This window comes from Muscardinus avellanarius (genome assembly GCF_963383645.1).
Source record: "Muscardinus avellanarius genome assembly, chromosome: 11".
In the NCBI taxonomy this organism is placed as follows: Eukaryota; Metazoa; Chordata; class Mammalia; order Rodentia; family Gliridae; genus Muscardinus; species Muscardinus avellanarius.
Genome location: NC_137797.1, coordinates 53,996,218 through 54,018,690, shown reverse-complemented (window position 1 = coordinate 54,018,690; position 22,473 = coordinate 53,996,218). Strand labels below are relative to the sequence as shown.

Sequence of the window (22,473 nt, the reverse complement as noted above, 5' to 3'; positions counted from 1 at the left end):
AAGTTTTCTTTAGATTTGACTAGGGGATGGAAATCATCTTCAGTCTCATGATACTCTGATGGAAATCAACAAGAAAAAATAGAAAACTAAGGAGTTTATCAGTGAATTTTTTTCATCCTTATTTGTGTACTATTTATGATATAGGCTTTATATGTACTTGGTTAATTGGCAGTTGCTAGGCAGACAAATTAATATTTCTATTTATGTATTTTTCTGTTGTGTTTATCTAGATATTAAAAGAAATTTTTTTTTCTTGTATTGCAGTCTTGGCCCTTTAGTGAGTAAAGTGAAAGAATACCAAGTAGAGACAATTGTAGATACCCTCTGCACTAATATGCTTTCTGATAAAGAACAACTTCGAGATATTTCAAGTATTGGCCTTAAAACAGTAATTGGAGAACTTCCTCCAGCTTCCAGTGGTAAGCAAGAGCATTTTTTATTATTACATGGAGGTCTTTCTCCATTGTCTTCATCATTGTTGACATCTGTTTTTCCTGGTCAGGGAGAAAGAGATGACTGTCCTAAAATCTTTATAGGCATCGCTTTAAATAATTGAGAAAAATTAAAGTGTGAAGCCATGTTTTTGTTAAAAATGAATATAGCACGAAATAAATATTTTGGTGGAATTTAAATATCTCATGTGAATATCAGTTCTGAAGCATTTTTGTATGTTAGAGCAAGACTATTGACTTAGTTTGGGTGAAGATTCAAATCTATAATCAATCCCAAATTGATACCTTTTCCACTGTATCACACTAATGTTACTTTACCTTTAATTAAGTAGTTACTTATTTCAGTTAAATATTCCACATCTGAAGTACATTATTTAATATTGGCTCTATTGGTATTTTCTGCTCATATTTTTACGTATGTCCCTTTATAGGCTAGACATCAAAAATTGTGCCTTGCCGGGCATGGTGGTGCAGGCTTGTAATCCTCTTGCTTGGGAGGCGGAGACGGGGATCACACAGGTTCGAAGCCAGCCGCACTGGCTTAAGAGACCCTGTTTCCAAATAAAAAGTATAAAATAGGTCTGGGAGTGTAGCCCAGAGGTAGAAGGGTTTCCAGGAACCCCAGTACCACCAAAAAGAAAGAAAAATAAATTGTGCCTTCAATTTAGGGATTATGGATTGTGCCTTAAATTTATTATAAGCTATTTAGAGTTAATATTTTACCACTTGATATAAATTCTATAACCCCTTCCATAAAATAGTTCAATTTACCTTCTTCATGTCATTTGTGATACTGCTGTTTTTATGTTAGAGATTGATATATTCCATAATAGCATTATTTATTGTTTTTTTGGGGAAATACAGTTATTTTCCTCATTGGAGCATTGTTACACTTAGCTGACTTCTGATTTTTACAAAAATTCTTTTTAACTATTTTCTTTCATAGTTTTAACTTCTCATTTGTCAATAACAACATAGCCTACTTTAAATAGTAATAGAGCCAGAGAGATGATCTAAGGAAGGGGAGGGGGAAAAGTGAGGTTCATTGATGGAATTACTACCATTGATGATGTGTACATAAATGAAAATACCAGTGTCAGTCTCAGGACTTTGTATTGGGAAGTGGGGGGCAGGGAAGTGACAGGGGGCTACCAAGTGCTGTGTGCATGTATGTCACTGTCAACATGATCTACACTATTATGTGAGACTATAATGCACCAATAAAAGCACATTAAAAATAAATTCCTTGATGTATGGATCCTGGAATAACATTTCTGTTTTATAATGAGACTGTGGAATCTGTTTTGGAAAAGATCTTATTAGACATTACATAACTAAGTTTTTAAAAGAAACTGTTAAGCATTGGAGTTCATAACATTTTTTAATTAATGCACTGAAATTTTTTTTTTTTTTTTTTTTTTTTTTTTTTTTTGGTGGTACTGGGGTTCCTGGAAGCCCTTCTACCTCCGGGCTACACTCCCAGACCTATTTTTACATTTTTATTTGGAAACAGGGTCTCCTAAGCCAGCGCGCGTGGCTGGCTTCGAACCTGCGCGATCCTCCTGTCTCTGCCTCTCAAGCGCGGGGATTACAAGCGTGCGCCACCACGCCCGGCAATTCACTGAAATTTAAAAGGCTGAGTTACTAGAAAAAAAGATTCAGGTAGAAAAGATTCAGAGGGTTGCTTTTCAGTCTAAAGAATGTAAGCATTGCAAATACTCATGGCCTTGTAGCCAGCATTCAGTATTTATCCAGTAAGATCTGCTAACGTTATGTTGTTTGCCCTATTTTTCATATTCTTCTGTGATTATTATCTCTTATTATTAGGCCTAATCTATTTTATTTAGCATCCTGTTCTGAAATGCATTATTTTTCTGGGATGGGTCTTTTAAGTATCTTGAGCAAGTATAGAGTTGCTAATACCTTGGAAATAAGATGGCATTCAACATGCTTGCTTTGCAGTTATTATTGTTTTATTATTTGTGTAGGCTCTGCATTAGCTGCTAATGTATGTAAAAAAATTACTGGACGTCTTACTAGTGCAATAGCAAAGCAGGAAGATGTTTCTGTTCAGCTGGAAGCCTTGGATATTATGGCTGATATGTTAAGCAGGTAAATGTGTCCATTACTCACATTACTTATAATACATGTTTTATGTTCACTTATTAAAAATCTGTGTTGTTAAACATAATAAATGTTGGTCTAAAATTTATTGATTTAAATTGTCTTATTAATGTTGAGGATAAGAACATAAGCTAATTATATTTAAGTAATGATGTATAGTAGTTCTGAAAAGGAATAAAATTTGTGTTTGGAAATTTTTCAGTACAGTTTGTTTTGTTTACTGTTACATTCCTATGTTCAGCAATTTTAAAGGGATGTATCAGTGGGACATACACATATTTTAGTATAAAAATATACTGATAAGCCGGGCGTGGTGGCGCACGCTTGTAATCCTCACGCTTGGGAGGTAGAGACAGGAGGATCGTGAAGGTTTGAAGCCAGCCGCACTTAAGAGACCCTGTTTTCAAATAAAAACGTATAAAATAGGTCTGAGAGTGTAGCTCGGAAGTAGAAGGGTTTCCAGGAACCCCAGTACCACCAAAAAAAAAAAAAAAAAAAAAAAATACTGATAATCTTTAGCAATCATGCTTATAGTGCATGTCTTATGGGGAAGAACGAACTTGGCTTTTATTTATTTGTTACTTTTCTACTATCCCTTTTATCCCTTAGAAGTAGAACTTTGAAAAGTAGACAGATGTGTGCGACTTAAAAGTTCTGCCAATTTTAATTATTCTTGATTTTTACAGTTTTTCATTTTTTAGTGTGAATTTGTCATTTATTGCTAATTAAGTTCAATTTAAAAATAATCATGTGCCTTCATGTGGAGGGGGTGTGTGTGTGTGTGTGTGTGTGTGTGTGTGTGTGTGTAAACATATAGAAAAGAGCTATGATTCTGGCATACAAAGCATTTATACTTTACTCTAAGAGACATATTACAAATGGCTAAAAGGCTGAGTGGAACTAAAGACTAAACAGGAGCATCTTCGAGGATGTTACTTGTGGCATGGGTGGCATTTGAAGTGTTTTAAAGGAAGTGAGTAGCACTTCTTCTATCAGTGCATATACCCTAGTAGAGAATATGTCCACATAAGTATTGGAGTAGGAAATGTTGCATTCATGGTTATGAATGGAAAAGTATTAGAAGCAGTGCTTGATGGGTTGGGGCGGGTGAAAATTTTATATTTAATTTGATAAGTAGTGACGGATAGGCTTTTTGTCCTGTGTATGATTTGATCATGTACTGCTGTGGCACATTGTAGGTGTTTGAGTAACTTTGAGTGAACTCTACATGTGAAATGATTTGGAAGAATGGCTTGGATCAAAAAAGCAAATGAAACTTAGTTTGTAGATGTATAGAGAAAAAGCGTCAAAAGAAAAGGAGTGACAAGAAGGGTAGATTCTTGGAGGTTTAAAGTGTTGTAAATCCCCTCCAAAAGCTCTAATAGAGAAAATTATTTAGAAATCTTATAAGGAGAAAAGCGATAAGATTATCTGGTTTCGTTTGGTTTGGTGCTTTGTCTTGCCAGTTGGTTAGGAGGTATCCTATTACTAGATGATATAAGTCTAAATTTCAGGAGTTAGGGGAAATAAATTTCAAAGCTGCATTCATTTAGGTTAGGTTTTCAAGTTGCAATAGCACAGATAATGAGAATTCAGTCTTTTCTTTCATTCTGAATTTGGATTCATCTCAACTAAATTTATACCCGAAATATTTACATTGAGTCCAGAGGCCAGACATTATTTGTAGTACTCAGTCATGGCTTGAATTCATTTGTTGTTTTTTTCTTTTTGTTTTAAGGCAAGGAGGACTTCTTGTTAATTTCCACCCATCAATTCTGACCTGTCTGCTCCCCCAGTTGACCAGCCCTAGACTTGCAGTGAGGAAAAGAACCATTATCGCTCTTGGCCATCTGGTTATGAGCTGTGGAAATATAGTTTTTGTAGATCTTATTGAACATCTTTTATCAGAGTTGTCCAAAAATGATTCCATGTCAACAACAAGGACCTACATACAGTGTATTGCTGCTATTAGTAGGCAAGCTGGTCATAGAATAGGTAAGAAATTTTAAAATGTTTTAAAAGTTGTCTTTGATTTTAAGAAAATTAGTTTATGTTTTGATGGAATAATATGCTTTTCTTAGGTGAATACCTTGAGAAGATAATTCCTTTAGTGGTAAAATTTTGTAATGTAGATGATGATGAATTAAGAGAATACTGCATTCAAGCTTTTGAATCATTTGTCAGAAGGTAAGTTTTTAAGATCTCTACTTTTCAAAAAGGGGGTTTTCCTTCAGAATAAATAATTAGGATGTAGAGTAGGTAAATAAGGACAAACAGCTTATAGGATGACACATGCATTTTAGTGGGTTCTTCATTAAAAAATAACTGATAATATGTGAAGCTAATAATCATCTCACTATTACAAAATGTGGGTGTCACATTTATTTTGAAACTATTTCCTTCTCACTATTAAGAATTCATTTAAAGAATCTGGGAAAGGCAGTTAAAATTATTTTTGGATTATTTTTGCCTCTATAGAAGGGAAGAGACGCCACTATGATAATGTAATCTGTCTTGAGATAGCAGCAGGATAATTTCTGTGATCAGAAATGTATGGCGATGCTGGGTGTGGTGGCACACGCTTATAATCCCAGCATTTGGGAGGCTGAGACGGGAGGTTCACTGTTCATAGCCAGCCTCAGCTACTACTTAGTGAGGCTGTTTTCAACTCAGTGAGATCCTGTTTCAAAAAAAGAATAAAAAATAGGGCTGGGGTGTAGCTTGGAGGTAGAATGCCCCTGGATTCCATCCCCAGTACTGCAAAAAAAAAGAAAAAGAAAAAGAAATGTGTGATGACTTTCATATCTTCCGGCAGATCTGTCACATCCACTTTGTTGGGACACTGATTTTGAATTTGGAAATATTGATTCTAAATGGATTTTTTAAGCTTAATAAACATTGTGCATTTACATATGAAGGCAGTACTAGCTGAGTAACAGATGTTTTGCCTTTGGCTAATATACTAACACAGTGTTTTGAGATCTCCTGGGTTTTGTTTTTTGGGTTTTTTTGGGGGGGGTTTTTTGCAGTTATTCTTTGCCACTCAATGTTTTTAGAAGTTACTTATATAATCATTCGATTTTTATAATTGGAATTTTTAGGATTTAGTTATTTCCCCGTAACTAAAAGAAAAAGAAAATACATTTTATTCATTGGCCCTATGGGCATTATTTTCTGTCCTCTCAACAAACACCTGTAAGACCAATGTAGATTAATGTACTCTAATATTTTCACTACTAGTCCTAGTTGCTAAAGAGCACACATTTATCTGGGTTTGGTCTTCACATTGAGAATATAGAGCATATACCAATCTCTATCCCACATTAACCAGAACATAGTTAAAATATGTGTGAAAAGGGGAGTTCATCTTAAAATTGACTAGATGTAAGTTGAAAGGTAAATCTTTCAAACATGAAGTCCATGAAAGGAAAAGATCGAGTCATTGCTGTTAATAGTGACTATTTTATTCTGTTATTGCTGGTAATAAAACAAGATGTGGTAGAGCCAGGCTTGGTGGTGCATGCTTGCAATCCCAGCATTTGGGAGCTGAGACAGGAGGACATGGTTTGTGGCCAGCCTCAGCTACTTAGGCACTTTGCAACTCAGTTTCAAAATGAAGAATAAAAAATAGGGCTGGGGGTGTAGTTTGGAGGTAAAATGCCTCAGTACCGCAAAAAAAAAAAAAAAAAAAAAAAGTGTAGAGTCATGGAGAAAAGTACAGCTATTTAAAGCAGCGTTTACTTTTTGTCTTCAGATGTCCTAAGGAAGTATATCCTCATGTTTCTACTATTATAAACATCTGTCTTAAATATCTTACCTATGATCCAAATTACAATTATGATGATGAAGATGAAGATGAAAATGCCATGGATGCTGATGGTGGTGATGATGATGATCAAGGTACTTCAAATTGAGTAGAGGGAATCTTAAGTTTCTTGAAAGACCCAGTGTAATAGATGAAATGATTACTACAAAAATATAACACCATTTTGTTCTTTAGTATTCAGATTTTCTATAAAGTGTAAGAGCTAGGGAAGTAGCTTAGTGGCAGAGTGCTTGCTAATAATTGGTAAGACCCTAGATCAGTACCTAGTTCTGCAAAAAATTTCAGTCTGAGAATACATATTTAGCATTTAATGTTGATTTTTTTTTTTGCTTATCCATAGTTGCATACATGAAAAATATCTGAATGTTTTAGACTTATGTACTTTCATAAATAACCTAAACATATTTGAGATTCCTAAGATTGGTGCTACATTATGATGTATGTTATTTACTTTGGAAAGGAGCAGCACTTGAAGGACAGGGATTGCTCATGTTTTTCTTCCAATTATGATATTGGTAAATAGTCACGTATATGGGTTGATAGATTTCCTGTTTTTTTAGTTGTAGTTGTTAACTTTGACATTGAGAATTGAACCCAGGAGTGTTTTTATCTCCCATATTATATCCCCGGGTGTGGTAGTGCACACCTGTAATCCTAGTATTTGGTAGGCTGAGACAGAAGAATCTAGGGTTGAGGCCAACCTCAGTAAGTTGGTGAGATTCTCAGCTTAGTAGGATGTTTAAAAAAAAAAAAAAGAAAAAAGAAATAGGCCTGGGAGTATAGCATAGAGGAATAATGCCTCTTGGTTCAATCCCCCCACCACCCTCCAAAAAAATCAACTATAAAACTCCTTCTGAAGTTCATATACTCCTCTCACAGGAACTTCTCATTTTCTCTCCTGTACAGTAGAATTTTTTAAATGAATGCTGTTCCTTTCTTCCTCTCCCATCTAGAACCCAGTCATTCAGGATGGACAAGACTGTAAATTCCTGCCAATGTTCACTTCTGCCTGTTAGTCTCAGGAACATTTATTTAGCTTCCAAGATACCAAGTTTGCTTGCTTTTAGTCCTGTTGTTGTGATTATTTCTTTTCAGTCTTCCATGTTGTTTCTTCTTCATCTGTCTGAACATTAGAGTATCTGAGGGCTCAGTCCTTGTAGTTACCTGTTAGATTATTAATACTTTTATTGATCTCATTATCTATTCTCCTAGGCTTAATGTCAGTATGCTGGCAGCCCAGTTCTTATTCTTTGTTCCAGATCTTTCTTGTGGATCCTGCTTCATATATGACTGCCTAATAGATATTGCTGTTTGAATATCTAAAATATCTTCTCTCTCCTCTTTCCTCTTCTCTCTCCAGACTTGTTCGTTCTTTAGTCTTTTCCATCTCAGACTAACATCTCTATTCTCTTAGTTTTTCAGGCCAAAACCCTTGAGGTTACATCTTTCTCTCAATCCTTCCTATCCCTTCACTTCACATATCCTTGTTTTCCCTTTTCATTATCTTATTTTATCATATTTAATCAGTTTCTGGCTATGTCCTTGATTATCTTATACTTTCTAGAACATTATTCATGAATACTGGAAAATGTAGTCTCTTGAGGGACTGAGTTATTTCAGTGTCCAGGACAGTGCTTAATGCAGTGTTAAGCATTGTCCAGAGCACTGAAATAATGTATTAGTGAAAGAAAACCTTAGCTTCTATGAATATCCTTTGAAGGAAGCAGTAGCAGTGTACATTCCAGGTTTTGAATGTTAGTGTTCAGCATGCCAAATAACAAACCACATCTTTTAGCTGCTTTATAAATTACATGGATTTTAAATGATAAACGTCTTGCTATTGTGGTTGGTTTTATGAATCACAAAATAAACATGGTTTCACTAATAAGGGTATTTGTTCATTTTTCATAAACTTATTTTTAATAAAGCTTGTAATTTCTGGGATGGCAATTCTCAGGAAAAACTTCATTTATTTCAAGTGAATGGTCTATTTGAGCAGTACCTTCACTGCCTTTTAACTTTCATTTAGATAGGTATTGGTGAATGAATCAAATGCCATATGTTTAGCAGTATTTGGTTGAATTTTCTTAAAATGTATTAAGATAAATGAAATTAAGTAAACCATTTGGAGGTTAGAAAATTCTATTATGTATGCTAGAATGTTCTAAGGTCTGGCTGGCCACAGCTGGCTCTCACTAAGGTAATTGGAAAATATATAATAGTAGAGAGGTACTACTACCTACCCCCACACACTGAGGAATCATTTCAGGGCTATAGTCTTATTTAAAAATAACAAAAAAGCCGGGCGTGGTGGCACATGCTTGTAATCCCCGCGCTTGGGAGGTGGAGACAGGAGGATCGCGCAGGTTCAAAGCCAGCCGCGCTGGCTTAAGAGACCCTGTTTCCAAAAAATAAAAATAGGTCTGGGAGTGTAGCCCGGAGGTAGAAGGGCTTTCAGGAACCCCAGTACCACCAAAACAAAAAAACAACAATAAAAAAAAACAATTGTTAGATGATTTCAGACTGTCATGAGAACTGCTATATTTGTGTATATATAGTGATGAAAATTCAAACCAGGGTCTCACACATGTTAGGCAAATGCTTTATCATGGATCTACACCTCTAGCCCTTATCAGTTGAATTTTTCTTTCTTTCTAGTTTTAGTTTGTTTTTTTTTTTTTTTTGTAGAATCCAGGAGCTCGTGAGTACTAGGCAATCACTCTACCACTTAGCTACATTCTAGCCTGGAACTGCTGATGTTTTTTCTGCCCTCCTGACTTCCTTACTCAAGTGATTTAGTCTGATAGCATTAGAAATAATTTTTCAATCTTTTTTTTCTATCTTTCACACAAAGTCATCTGTCAACTATACATAAGTAAGATGTAATTCTTTTTTTATGTGTGCTTTTATCGATGCCTTATAGTCTCACATCATAATGTAAATCATGTTAACAGTGACATACATGCACATGCTCTTGATGTCTCTCCATTCCCCTCCCTCCCAAGAGTACTTAGCTTGATGGTATATGTTCACATGTAAAAATATAATGCTTGGAATGTTTAAGGCTTAAACATTAGAAATTTGGAGAAGATTGTGCCCTATGAAATGGTTTTTTTCAGCCTTTTGTTATTATAATGAAGGAGGAGGTATACTTTCCTTAGACAAAATTGTGAAAGGTTGAGAATATGCATATTTGTCCTAATAGCATATAAGCAAGTTTAATAAAAAGCCTGTTACAAAGATGTCAGGATTCTTTTCCACCCTCAGAAAATTAGTAACCATCCTTTTATTCATGTAATGTATAGCCACACATCTGATTAGTGATTTGTCTTATCTACTCTACCATTGTTTGATTTTCCTGTAGTGTTGATCTCTTTGAATTTTGTTTCAAAAGCTGAGAAGTTTATGATTTTATAATTATTTATAGTCTAAGGAAGTTTAGAGCTGGGCATAGTGATGCACATTTGTAATCCCAGCATTTGGGAGGCTAAGACAGGAGGATCGCAGGTTTGAGGCCAGCCTCAACTACTTAGTGAGGCCTCCACAAGTTAGTGAGACCCTGTTTCAACATAAAGAATTAAAAATAGGGCTGAGGGTATAGCTCGGAAGTAAAATGCCCCTGGGTTCAACCCCCAATACCACAAGAAATAACAAAAGAAGTTTAATGTGGTAATTATCTTTTAAAGGATTATAGGTAAACAGCAGTTCTGGAATAAATGAGAAAATGTTTAGGAAATGAAAAAGTCATTTTTCTTTAGAAGTTAATTTATGTCCAAATTTATGTAAGTAACAGTCTTGCATCTTTTTTAAGTTGTAGTTTAAGCCTACTTGTTGCTGTATATATTCATGAAACGTTAGATTAACTGTCTTGATTAAGAATACCAGTTCACGTTCTGTATACATTGATGTGCTGTTCTTATCATTAATAGCATGTTCACATTAAAACTTCCCTTTAGGGAGTGATGATGAATACAGTGATGATGATGACATGAGTTGGAAAGTGAGGCGCGCAGCTGCTAAGTGCCTGGATGCCGTAGTTAGCACAAGGCATGAGATGCTTCCAGAATTCTACAAGACCGTCTCTCCTGCCCTGATATCCAGATTTAAAGAGCGCGAAGAGAATGTAAAGGCAGATGTTTTTCATGCATACCTTTCTCTTTTGAAGCAAACTCGTCCTGTGCAAAGTTGGCTGTGTGACCCTGATGCAATGGAACAGGGAGAAACACCTTTAACAATGCTTCAGAGTCAGGTTGGTTTAAAAGTATGTTTTAGAAACTCATGATAGTAAAATGGTTTTTGTGTGTGTGAAAATGTGAGTCTAGACTTATCTTTAGAAAAGGAGAAAGTTTTAGGATGTGTTTGTATAGCATTAATGCATGTTCATATTTACTTGTAAACTCTAAAGTATTCTTGACTTTACCTGGTAAGAAGTATTAAAGTAATTTTAAGATTGAGTGAAGTAATCTTCGATAATAATGGACAGGTCTTAGAGCTGTCAGTTGATATAGCCGACTTCACTTCTAGCTTAGTTTCATGATCTTGGTTATTCATCCTACTAACTTCTCATTTTTAATAAGGGTGTACTCGGAAATATCCACTTAGGAGAGTATGATTTGAAATGATGTATGTAAGTTTCAGTGTGGTGTATGCTACATATTAAGTACTTGACATGCACCTGTTTTTAGTATAATAACATACACATTTTCACTTGCAGTCATTTTTTTCTAAACATTAGATATGTGTAGCTCTCCCTTATTTAATATTTAGTGCATATCAGGTAATTTTCTGTCTTATATATAATCCCTATAGCAACTCTTTGTAGGGTATGTAAATACTATGTATATTTTTTTAGATTATAAATAGATGTTGAAAGAAATTAAACCAGATATTGAGGATGGAGATAACAAATACTGTGCTTGTTTTGTTTTAAAGTTGTGCAAGTAAATTTGTGAACTTAATCATAAAGGGCAACATCAAAGATTGTTTGGGATAGGGTATATATATGGAAGCTATAAGCATCAAGAGTATAGAAGTCAGGTATTGTTTAGTACCGTCACGGGGAATTCTAGTAATGCTATGCAGAATTAGGTAATTTCTTTTGTCCCTGGTTCTCAGATTGTATTTCTGTTAGGACTTGAGTCTGTGTAGTCTCATTAGTAAAATTGTTTTTGTTTTTAATTTCTTCTTGTTTTTTTATTGAGATTTTAGAAATTGTCTCTATATAGCCTGGCATCTGTAATAATTTTTGGTACAGACCACATTTAAGTTTTACTGACAAAACTAGAAAGTTTAGGTAAGATATCTCCAAATTGTACCCTTATTACACATAGCCAATTTCGAGAATTGCTTTCATGGTAACAGCAGACTGAAAGCCAAAAAAAAACCCAATCCAAAAAGTGATGGGCCACCTTTTCATAATTTGTCTTCTTTCCTTTGATGCATATTTGCTAGTCCATTTATAAATTGCATTTCTTCAATTTTGGTTGAAATTTATTTTCTAGTTTGGTTAATTTTTACTAGTCATTTGTGTTTTATAAATAAAAATTCAGGGAAGCCCGATGTGGTGGCACATGCTTATAATTCCAGTACTTAGGAGGCTGACACAGAAGGATCACAGGTTCATGGCCTCAGCAAGTTAGACCCTGTTTCTAAATAAAAGAATAAAATAGGTCTTCGGTGTGTGTGTGGGGGTAACTTAGCTGTAGAATGCTTCTGGGTTTTATTCCCCAGTACCACCCCAAAAAAAAAAAAAAAAAAAGATTAAGGAAGACTGTTGTTGCTCTCTAGGATGCTAAATCATAGCTTTTTCTTAATATTTTCTTATTAGTGTCAGAATTAAAAGACAACACCTGTTATACATGCAGTAAGCTTGGTCTGTATCTTAGAGTTTCTGTGCTAGCATTATTAGTAGAGAGCTAAAATAAGAATGTGATTCCTCTCCACCCCCAAAAGGTAAATTTTCCCCTTTCTCCACATTACCCACAATTCAAGTTAAGTGTCCTTAGGAAATGCCACTGGGTGAATCGCTAATAAGTATATGATAATTACAGGTTCCCAACATTGTTAAAGCTCTGCACAAACAGATGAAAGAAAAAAGTGTGAAGACCCGACAATGTTGTTTTAACATGTTAACTGAACTGGTAAATGTATTACCTGGAGCCCTAACACAACACATCCCTGTACTTGTACCAGGTATGAAAGAAATAGTGTCTTTTGGAACTTATTGGCTTTTTTATTTTAAGACTTAGATAAATTTTAAATAATTATTTCCCTTAAAAGGGAAATTTGTGGCAATTTAATTTGCACATAGAGCTTTTTCGTCTAACCATCTTGAACATGTGAAGTTAAAATGTGGAAACAAAATGTTTAAATTTTTACTCTGAAACCTTTAATTTTATTATAGCCTGTGAAATTTCTACTTTAGAAATAATATAAAGATGGTAGCTTTAACAAATTTTTCAGATTGATGTAGTATTTTCTTGAAACTGCACAGAAATGATGAGTTTTTTGTTGGCTTTTTAGGAATCATTTTCTCGCTGAACGATAAATCAAGCTCATCAAATTTGAAGATTGATGCTCTGTCATGCCTATATGTAATCCTCTGTAATCACTCTCCTCAAGTCTTCCATCCTCATGTTCAGGCATTGGTCCCTCCAGTGGTGGCTTGTGTTGGAGACCCATTTTACAAGATCACATCCGAAGCACTTCTTGTTACTCAACAGCTTGTTAAAGTAATCCGTCCTTTAGATCAGCCTTCCTCGTTTGATGCAGCTCCTTACATCAAAGATCTGTTTACCTGTACCATTAAGAGGTTAAAAGCAGCTGACATTGACCAGGAAGTCAAGGAAAGGGCTATTTCCTGTATGGGACAAATTATTTGCAACCTTGGAGACAATTTGGGTTCTGATTTGCCTAATACACTTCAGATTTTCTTGGAGAGACTAAAGAATGAAATTACCCGGTTAACTACAGTGAAGGCATTGACACTGATTGCTGGGTCACCTTTGAAGATAGATTTGAGACCTGTCCTTGGAGAAGGGGTTCCTATTCTTGCTTCATTTCTTAGAAAAAACCAGAGAGCTTTGAAACTTGGTACCCTTTCTGCCCTCGATATTCTAATTAAAAACTATAGTGACAGCTTGACAGCTGCCATGATTGATGCAGTTCTAGATGAGCTCCCACCTCTTATCAGTGAAAGTGATATGCATGTTTCACAGATGGCTATCAGTTTTCTTACTACTCTGGCAAAAGTGTATCCTTCCTCCCTTTCAAAGATAAGCGGATCCATTCTCAATGAACTTATTGGACTTGTCAGATCACCCTTATTGCAAGGGGGAGCTCTTAGTGCCATGCTAGACTTTTTCCAAGCTCTAGTTGTGACTGGAACAAATAATTTAGGATACATGGATTTGTTGCGCATGCTGACTGGTCCAGTTTACTCTCAGAGCACGGCTCTTACTCATAAGCAGTCTTACTATTCCATTGCCAAATGTGTAGCTGCCCTTACTCGAGCATGCCCTAAAGAGGGACCAGCTGTAGTAGGTCAGTTTATTCAAGATGTCAAGAACTCAAGATCAACAGATTCCATTCGTCTCTTAGCTCTCCTTTCTCTTGGAGAAGTTGGGCATCATATTGACTTAAGTGGGCAGTTGGAACTAAAATCTGTAATATTAGAAGCTTTCTCATCTCCTAGTGAAGAAGTGAAATCGGCTGCATCATATGCATTAGGCAGCATTAGTGTGGGCAACCTTCCTGAATATCTGCCATTTGTCTTGCAAGAAATAACCAGTCAACCCAAAAGGCAGTATCTTCTGCTTCATTCCTTGAAGGAAATTATTAGCTCTGCATCAGTGGTGGGCCTTAAACCATATGTTGAAAACATCTGGGCCTTATTACTAAAGCACTGTGAGTGTGCAGAGGAAGGTACCAGAAATGTTGTTGCTGAATGTCTAGGAAAACTCACTCTGATTGATCCAGAAACTCTCCTTCCACGGCTCAAGGGGTATTTGATATCAGGTGAGTGTTTAGATTTCCTTATCTAAAAAAAAATTGACATTTGGTTTCTTTGAAAGGTGCCTAATGAGGAATTTGAACCTTACTTATATTTTCTTATATATAAAAGTTGCACAAATGGTAAATCTGATTTAGTTCCTTGTCCTGACTATATTTTAATGTTACTGTCTTATCTTAAAATGTGGGAGGTTCTGTTGTTAAAATTAATAATAACCTAAGGAGCTTGATATTAAAAGTTGATGAAAGTATTTCATTCAAATGAAAGATCTTATAAGAGATTTCAAGACTTACCTGTGTCATCTCCAGTAGAATAAGTAGAAGATAGAAGTGGTTATGTTAAAATAGTTTTCTTTTTTAATGAAAAATTTATATACTTTTTGGATTTAACCAATTCCCTTTTGTGAGGGCTAGACTATCATTGCTTTTTCCCCTTTCTTCAAAGAAGAAATTGTTTCTTTGAAAAATTTTTTTAATTTTTAAAAATTAAATTTATTTTGGTGGTACTGGGATTCCTGGAAACCCCTCTACCTCTGGGCTACATTCCCAGATCTATTTTATATATTTTCTAAATTTGGAAACAGGGTCTTTAAGCCAGCAAGGCTGGCCTCGAACCAGCGCAATCCTCCTGTTTCCGCCTCCCAAGCACAGGGATTACAAACCTGTGCCACCACACCCAGCTGTTTCTTTGAAAGTTTAATGGGATTATATTTTATAGGGTGAGCAAGCTTTGCTCCTTTAGTAGCATAAGAGCAATAAGAATATCCTTTTCAGTCTAAAGAATTTTAAAGGATGAAACAATCAGCATTGTTGTAAAGTACTTGGACTTCAGTAGACTACATACTTATAGACTTGCAATTTTTTTTTTAATTAGGTTCATCATATGCCCGAAGTTCAGTGGTTACAGCTGTGAAGTTTACCATATCAGATCATCCTCAGCCTATTGATCCACTATTAAAGAACTGCATAGGTAAGTTGAAACAAAGATAAACATTAATTAACTGTTTGGAGAAAGAGTCAGCAAGTCAAGCAACTCTTAATTTCAAAGCAGAAAGCATTACTGAGGAGCTGGACATGGTGCTACACATATTTAATCCCAGTACTTGGGAGAATGAGACAGGAGGATCACAGGTTTGAAACAAGCCTCAGCAATTTAGTGAGACTTAACAACCTAGGAAGACACTGTTTCCCAAAAAAAAAAAAAAAAAAAAAACAAGGCTGAGGTATATAGCTCAGAAACAGAACACAGCCACTAGGTTCAATCCCCATTAACACACACACACACACACACACACACACACACACACACACACACACACACTACTGAAATTTTTTATTACTGAAGAATTAAAATGCTCATAAGGTGATTTTTATTAAAAAGATTATTGATGATGTATGCTTTTTTTAGCTTTAGCAAATAACTGATAATAGGGAATACACCATCATGTCTTTAGAATCAGCTACATAGATAAACATTTTGGGATGATTTAAGATAACTTTAATAAATAAAAAGATACTGGCATATGTAACTAGTCAAAAGTTTCCTCTAGGATATAAATGAACCTCACTTCAGCCCCTAGGGCCCCAAATTTTAATTATTATTTATAACCTTCTAGTTACATAAATAAAAGATAAATTGGATAGAGGAGTTTCTTTTTTTTTTTCTTTTGGTGGTGGTACTGGAGGTGGAACCCAGAGGGTTTCTACCTCCGGGCTATCCTCCCAGACCTATTTTATATTTTATTTAGAAACAGGGTCTCACTAAGTTGCTGAGAGCCTCACTAAGTAGCTGAGGCTGGCTTTGAACCTGTGCGATCCTCCTGTCTCAGCCTCCCAAGTGTGGGGATTACAAGCGTGCGCCACCACACCCAGCTGAGCTGTTTCTGAGAAGAACTAAGAAGTATCCAATAACAATAATTCCTGCAAAGACAGGAATTGGCTTCCAGAATTACTCATAAATTTGTAACTTTCCTATATTATAACAATGGTGCTTTTCCTAGGGGTTGTACTAGCTAAAACCCCTCATAACTTAGTTTGGTACTTTCCTAAGAAGAGGAGAATAGAAGTATACACAGAGAGACTAAAGGGATGTGGCAAAAAAAGCTTTGTAGCTTCATGCCATTCTTCACTGTACCAGAAAAGGAAAAAACACCTTGTATTTTGTATAAAGGGATTGCTTGTGGAGAATAAAAGAAACACAGGTACAAATGGGTGCTATTGCTAGGACCTAGAAATAATATAGCCTATATGAAAAGATGCTTACCATCTATTTTTTTTTTTTTGTTTACTCTTTATTCATATTTTGGTATAGTGCCAGATAGGACAAAGGAAGAAACCTATGCCGTATTCCTAGGACGTCATTCCGAGTTGATAGCAGTGAGCATGCCATGTTGATAGGATTCTTTAATCATGTGGTTACCATTCTAATTTAATTATAATCTAGCTCAGTATTTACTTGAACACCAGAACCACCTAGGAAACTTAAAAAATTGAAATTTCTAGAGCAGGGATTGGAGACCACTGATCTAGTCTGCAACATCATTTCGTCCATGATCATAAGCAATGTATTAGATTCTTTACTGAAAACAAATGCATGCTCTCTTCTAATCACTCTACTACCAGTTTAGTAGCTATACAAATAAAGGGGTGGAGAGATTTAGTCTTCTAATAAATTTAAACTACTATTATTATTTGGCAGTACTGGGGATGGAACCCAGGGGCATTCTACCTCCAAGCTGGACCTCAAGCCCTTTTTATTTTTTGAAACAGTGTCTCACTGAGTTGCAAAGGGCCTCACTAAGTAGCTGGGGCTGGCTACAAACCCTGATCTTCCTGTCTCAACCTCCCAAATGCTGGCATTATAAGCATGCACCACCATGCTTGTTCGTTCGTTCGTTCCTTCCTTCCTTCCTTCCTTTCTTCCTTCCTTCCTTCATTTATTTTTGCAGTACTAGGGATGAAACCCAGGGGCATTCTACCTCCAAGCTATAGACCCTAAACCTACTTTTTATTCTTTATTTTGAAACAGGGTCTCACTTGAGTTGTGGAGGTCCTCATTAAGTAGCGAGTCTGTCCACAAACTGCAATCCTCTAATCTCAGCCTCCTAAGAGGCTGGGATTACAAGTATCCACCACCACGCCTGGCCCATTTAAATTCTTTTTTAAGCCATGCTATCTCCTAAACTTTTTATTTTTTCTGGGTATCAGCATTAAGTTGACCAATGTACAGTGTCTTGAGATTTCTTTGTCAAATTAATGTTTCAAATTGACATATTTTCTGTCATATCTCCTTTATTTCCCTGTAAAATATTGCTGATAACAAGTTGGGATCATATAATGAGTAATTGTTATCTCTACATACACCTAGTATGTAACAGTCTTGTGCATATGTACCTATTATGTATAGCAGTTCAATAGTATACATACTATTTATTCTAATTGTTAGCTTTAATAGTATAGTCCTCATTTTATTGACTGGGAATTCGAGGCTTTTATTGGAGTTATTTGAATCACTGCTGTGTAACTTCAAAGGTTTTCACATTATAATTTTTTCTCGCATTTGAAAAAACAAGCAAACCTATTTTTAAAGTACCTTTTTGCTGTATTTAGTATTTCTTTATAGTTTTATTCTCATGAATTCACATATTTCTCAGTAAAAATTTTAAAAATTGAGCTTTTAAAGGCACATTTCTGTTTGTCATTAGGTGACTTGTATGCCTGTTAATCGACCTTTATTAAGTAGTCCTCCCCTTGTTGATCTTTGAACTTAGGTAAATAATATTTTTGTTGTTGCTTTTATTGAATGAACAATGAGAATAATCTTGTTACTTAGTTTTCTAGGCTACTGGCTCCATCACTTTTCTCTTTAGCTCACCTCTTTATAAAGTCTACAGTGATGAAATTGGGGAACTTGATGGATTTATACCACTATACGTATTGAGAGTGAGTTGCCACTTGAAAATATGCTTGGCCTCAGAAATAACTGTTTTCACCAGGTGTGGTGGCGCACACTTGTAATCCAAGCATTCAGGAGGCTGAGACCAGAGGATAGCAGTTCACAGAGAGCCTCAGCTAGTTAATGAGGCCTTATTTCAAAAGACTAAAAAATAGTGCTAAGGGGCTAAGGGTGTAGCTTAGAAGTAGAATGCCCCTGGGTTCCATCCCAGAACTGCAAAAAAAGGAAAAAAAAAAAAAGTTTCCCTGCTGCTGAAATGAACTTTATGGTTTATTTAGTATTTCCATCATTTTTTGCCATGACCTTCATTGAAAAAAATGTGACACCAATGTTACAAATTAATTCAATTTAGAGAAAAATACTTACTTTAAGCTTGCCATAACTGTATGTTACTTTTATAATTTTTTCAGGTGATTTCCTAAAAACTTTGGAAGACCCAGATTTGAATGTAAGAAGAGTAGCCTTGGTCACATTTAATTCAGCAGCACATAACAAGCCATCTTTAATAAGAGATCTTTTGGATACTGTTCTTCCACATCTTTACAATGAAACAAAAGTTAGAAAGGAGCTTATAAGAGAGGTGAGTTATTTAGATTACATTGTTTAAGCTTGTGTTTTATTCCTAAAGTGTTTTATTTGTGTTTTATTTCTAAGTGTCAGATAATATATACATGGTTTTGTTTTAATAGGTAGAAATGGGTCCATTTAAACACACAGTTGATGATGGTCTGGATATAAGAAAGGCAGCTTTTGAGTGTATGTATACACTTCTGGACAGTTGTCTTGATAGACTAGATATCTTTGAATTTCTGAATCATGTTGAAGATGGTTTGAAGGACCATTATGATATTAAGGTAAGATTTTTGACTGTAGAATGTTTTAGAAGATAACTTTGCTACAGCAACTGGTACCTTTGTAATTTACTGAAGCCATTAAGTGAGAAAAACTGGATTGTCTATCAAGATCTTAATAAGCATCTTATAAACTATAATATGCAGAGATAGTAGTGAGGTAGTGTAACATCAGTTGGTAAATAAGAAAAACTCAAAACCTTTTTCATTAAAGAAGGAAATGGAGCCAGGTGTGGTGGCGCATGCTTGTAATCCCAGCATTCGGGAGGCTGAAACCGGAGGGGTTCGCGGACAGCCTCAGCCACTTAGGCCCTCCGCAACATAGTGAGACCCTGTTTCAAAATAAAGAATAAAAATAGGGCAGGGTTTGTGGCTCGGAGGTCAAATGCTTCTGGGTTCCATCCCAAGACCCACCAAAAAAAAAAAAAAAAAAAAAAGGAAATGAAAGTACACACAAAAATTTTAAGAAATTCTATTCAGTTTGCTTAAATAGTTTCTACCTAGATACTTTTTCTAAAAGAGTCCAGACAGGATTCATATTATAAATCTGTGGTCTTTTGGGCCTGTCTTGATGTTGGACAGTAATTGCTACTCTTTGGGGAGGGGCTTCCTAGTTTCCCTGTATTGTCTTGATTAATTTTCTTGAGCTGTCTTTTGGGCCAGTCTGAATAACGATTGTTAATTACCCAAATGAAGGATTTTGTTTTTCAATATTATATACTGTGTTTAAAATAAAAAAATCTTACTTGAGAATAACATGAAAGAAACTTTTCAGCTATACAAAGTCTTTAGAGAGGAATCAAACTGCTTATTGGTGTTAGAGCATAAATTTTGCTTATAGCTTTATTTTCCTGTTTGATTACCTCTGTTATAAATATGAGCAGAAAAAGAATGATTTTGAAAAATAAAAAAGTAAATCTATTATGTCTTTTTTCTCTGCTCTTCCCAGTAGGGCCTTGGCAGGCAGAACAAGTATAGTAGCTGAACAGTAATTGAGCCATTCTACCTGAACTCCAACTTTGATGTTTCTATATATAATAGTGACCTGATCCTCCAGAATCCAATGACAAGAGCTCCCACATCCAGCAACAGGACATGATTAATTCTATAAACTTAATAGTATGAGAAAAAAGATGGATTTTTAGGTTTTGTATAGATTGATCTGAATAATGGTTGGATTTTACCATTATTGCACTTAAACCCAAAGAAAATCTACTTAGATAATAGAACTTATTGTAAAGCTTTTTTCAATTCAGTAATTTTATAGTTCAATAAATCTCAGTTCTCTGTATGTGAGCTATTTTAAAACTAATGAACCCAAGCCAGGCATTGGTGGTGCACGCCCTGAGACTAGAGGATTGCAGGTTCACTGCTAACCTCAGCAACTTAGTGAGACCCTGTTTCAAAATAAAGAATAAAAAATTTGGCACAGTGTGTAGCTCGGAGGTAGAATGCCCCTGGGTTCAATTCCTAGCACCCAAAACAAACAAACAAAAAAATCCACTGAGGAATATTTCAAAAACCTTCCCAGTTGATTACAGTATGCAGGTAAGATTGAAAACATATTTTCTAGCTTTATATTTTAGGACCACATGATAGCTGATAGCACTTATCCCTGATAAAGTTTGAACTAAATATTTTGTGATGCTGAATGGCAGATTACATTAAAATAAAGCTTTATTTTGCATGCTAGTCATTTTCCTTTTAAGAGATTTGTTGGAATTTGGGTTTTTTTTTTTTCTTTCGGAGAATGCCAGCTCTAAAACTTGTTACTATTTATTTCTATTAGATGCTAACATTTTTAATGTTGGTGAGACTTTCTACACTTTGTCCAAGTGCAGTACTACAGAGATTGGACCGTCTCGTTGAGCCATTACGTGCCACGTGTACAACTAAGGTAATCATTGATAGGCATTAAGTACACCAAGACTGCTTGGTGTAGGATTTGTGGAATATAGAGATAGGGTCTAGTATCTGCTTACCTTTGTAATGTTTTCAGGTTAAAGCATCAAAATTTTATGACCATAAATATTTTGTTCTATATGTTTTCGCATTTAAAGGTAAAAGTTTTATTTACTTTTTTTCCTTGTATACTTTTTTGAATTCTAGATTCTTAGCTTATTTTATTCTCCAGCTTTCCAAATTTAATTATCCTAGCACAATTTGTAACAGTTGATTTTTAAAGTTAACTTATTGTACTTCATTGTCTTATAAAACTTAGCATTGTTGAATGCAATTCTTCAAAACGTTTGTTTATTCTTTGGTACTGGAGTCACAAGAATGGAAATGCTCAATTCTGGTTAGAGGTGAGGCATAGAACTCTTTATATGAGGGTGATAACGTTTGGTATGAACCTTGGAAAGCCAAGCCTTTTTGCCCAAACGGGGAAAATAAGGCTTTCTTTTATCAAGTAATTACATGAATAAAGACGTGCAGATATTATGTGGTGTTGAAGAATAGTAAATAATAAGAGCAGGTAGAGATGTAGTTCTTCAGTGGGCACCACGTAGGATTTACCCTGATGTGTAAGACTCCGTGTCTCACTCTGTTTCAACCATGTGGATTTGAATATTCTCTTGTTGTAAAAGGGCTTTTATAAAATATTCCTGTCAAAGAAAAGGAGGTTAGTTATTGCTTTAAAAAGATGCTTAAAAACCTACTGTGCATAAAATATACTATACACTTTGGACTTGTGAGAGTAGCCTTGCTTATTTACTAGGAATTCCTGTGTGCTTAAGTTTTGATCATATGAGCTGTCTTTTATAGCATATAATATAAATTTACTCTATGTTCCAGGTAAAGGCAAACTCAGTAAAGCAAGAATTTGAAAAGCAAGATGAATTAAAACGATCTGCCATGAGAGCAGTAGCAGCATTGCTAACCATTCCAGAAGCGGAGAAGAGTCCACTAATGAGTGAATTCCAGTCACAGATCAGTTCTAACCCTGAGCTGGCAGCCATCTTTGAAAGTATCCAAAAAGATTCATCATCCACTAATTTGGAATCAATGGACACTAGTTAGATGTTTGTTCAATCTGGGGACCATTATATTTGACCACACAATGCACTGAATTGACAAGTTAATCATAAGACATGGAAAGAGAGATGTCTAAAAGCTTCAAAATGTTCCACTTTTTTTTCCTTCATGGAGACTGTTTGTTCAGCTTTCTTCCATTGTTGTTTTTGTAGCATTTATTTCAGAAATATGTATTTCCATAACCCAAAGGTTGTAAAACCGCTAATGTTTCAGTGGTTA

General features: G+C 35.3%; 1 protein-coding gene across 1 annotated transcript in view; it reads left to right on the top strand.

The window, feature by feature from the left end:
- Positions 1-22,239, top strand: part of CAND1 (cullin associated and neddylation dissociated 1) — a gene marked incomplete at both ends in the record, with an annotated part of 44,798 nt that extends 22,559 nt beyond the window's left edge. The window contains 13 exons of the mRNA XM_080706365.1: positions 265-419; positions 2,441-2,564; positions 4,315-4,571; positions 4,658-4,763; positions 6,331-6,476; positions 10,359-10,651; positions 12,453-12,594; positions 12,925-14,418; positions 15,287-15,382; positions 18,778-18,947; positions 19,057-19,221; positions 21,008-21,115; positions 22,015-22,239. Coding sequence (XP_080562491.1) covers positions 265-419; positions 2,441-2,564; positions 4,315-4,571; positions 4,658-4,763; positions 6,331-6,476; positions 10,359-10,651; positions 12,453-12,594; positions 12,925-14,418; positions 15,287-15,382; positions 18,778-18,947; positions 19,057-19,221; positions 21,008-21,115; positions 22,015-22,239 — 3,481 coding nt within the window. The remainder of the gene's footprint in view (positions 1-264; positions 420-2,440; positions 2,565-4,314; positions 4,572-4,657; positions 4,764-6,330; positions 6,477-10,358; positions 10,652-12,452; positions 12,595-12,924; positions 14,419-15,286; positions 15,383-18,777; positions 18,948-19,056; positions 19,222-21,007; positions 21,116-22,014) is intronic.
- Positions 22,240-22,473: the final 234 nt, after the last annotated feature.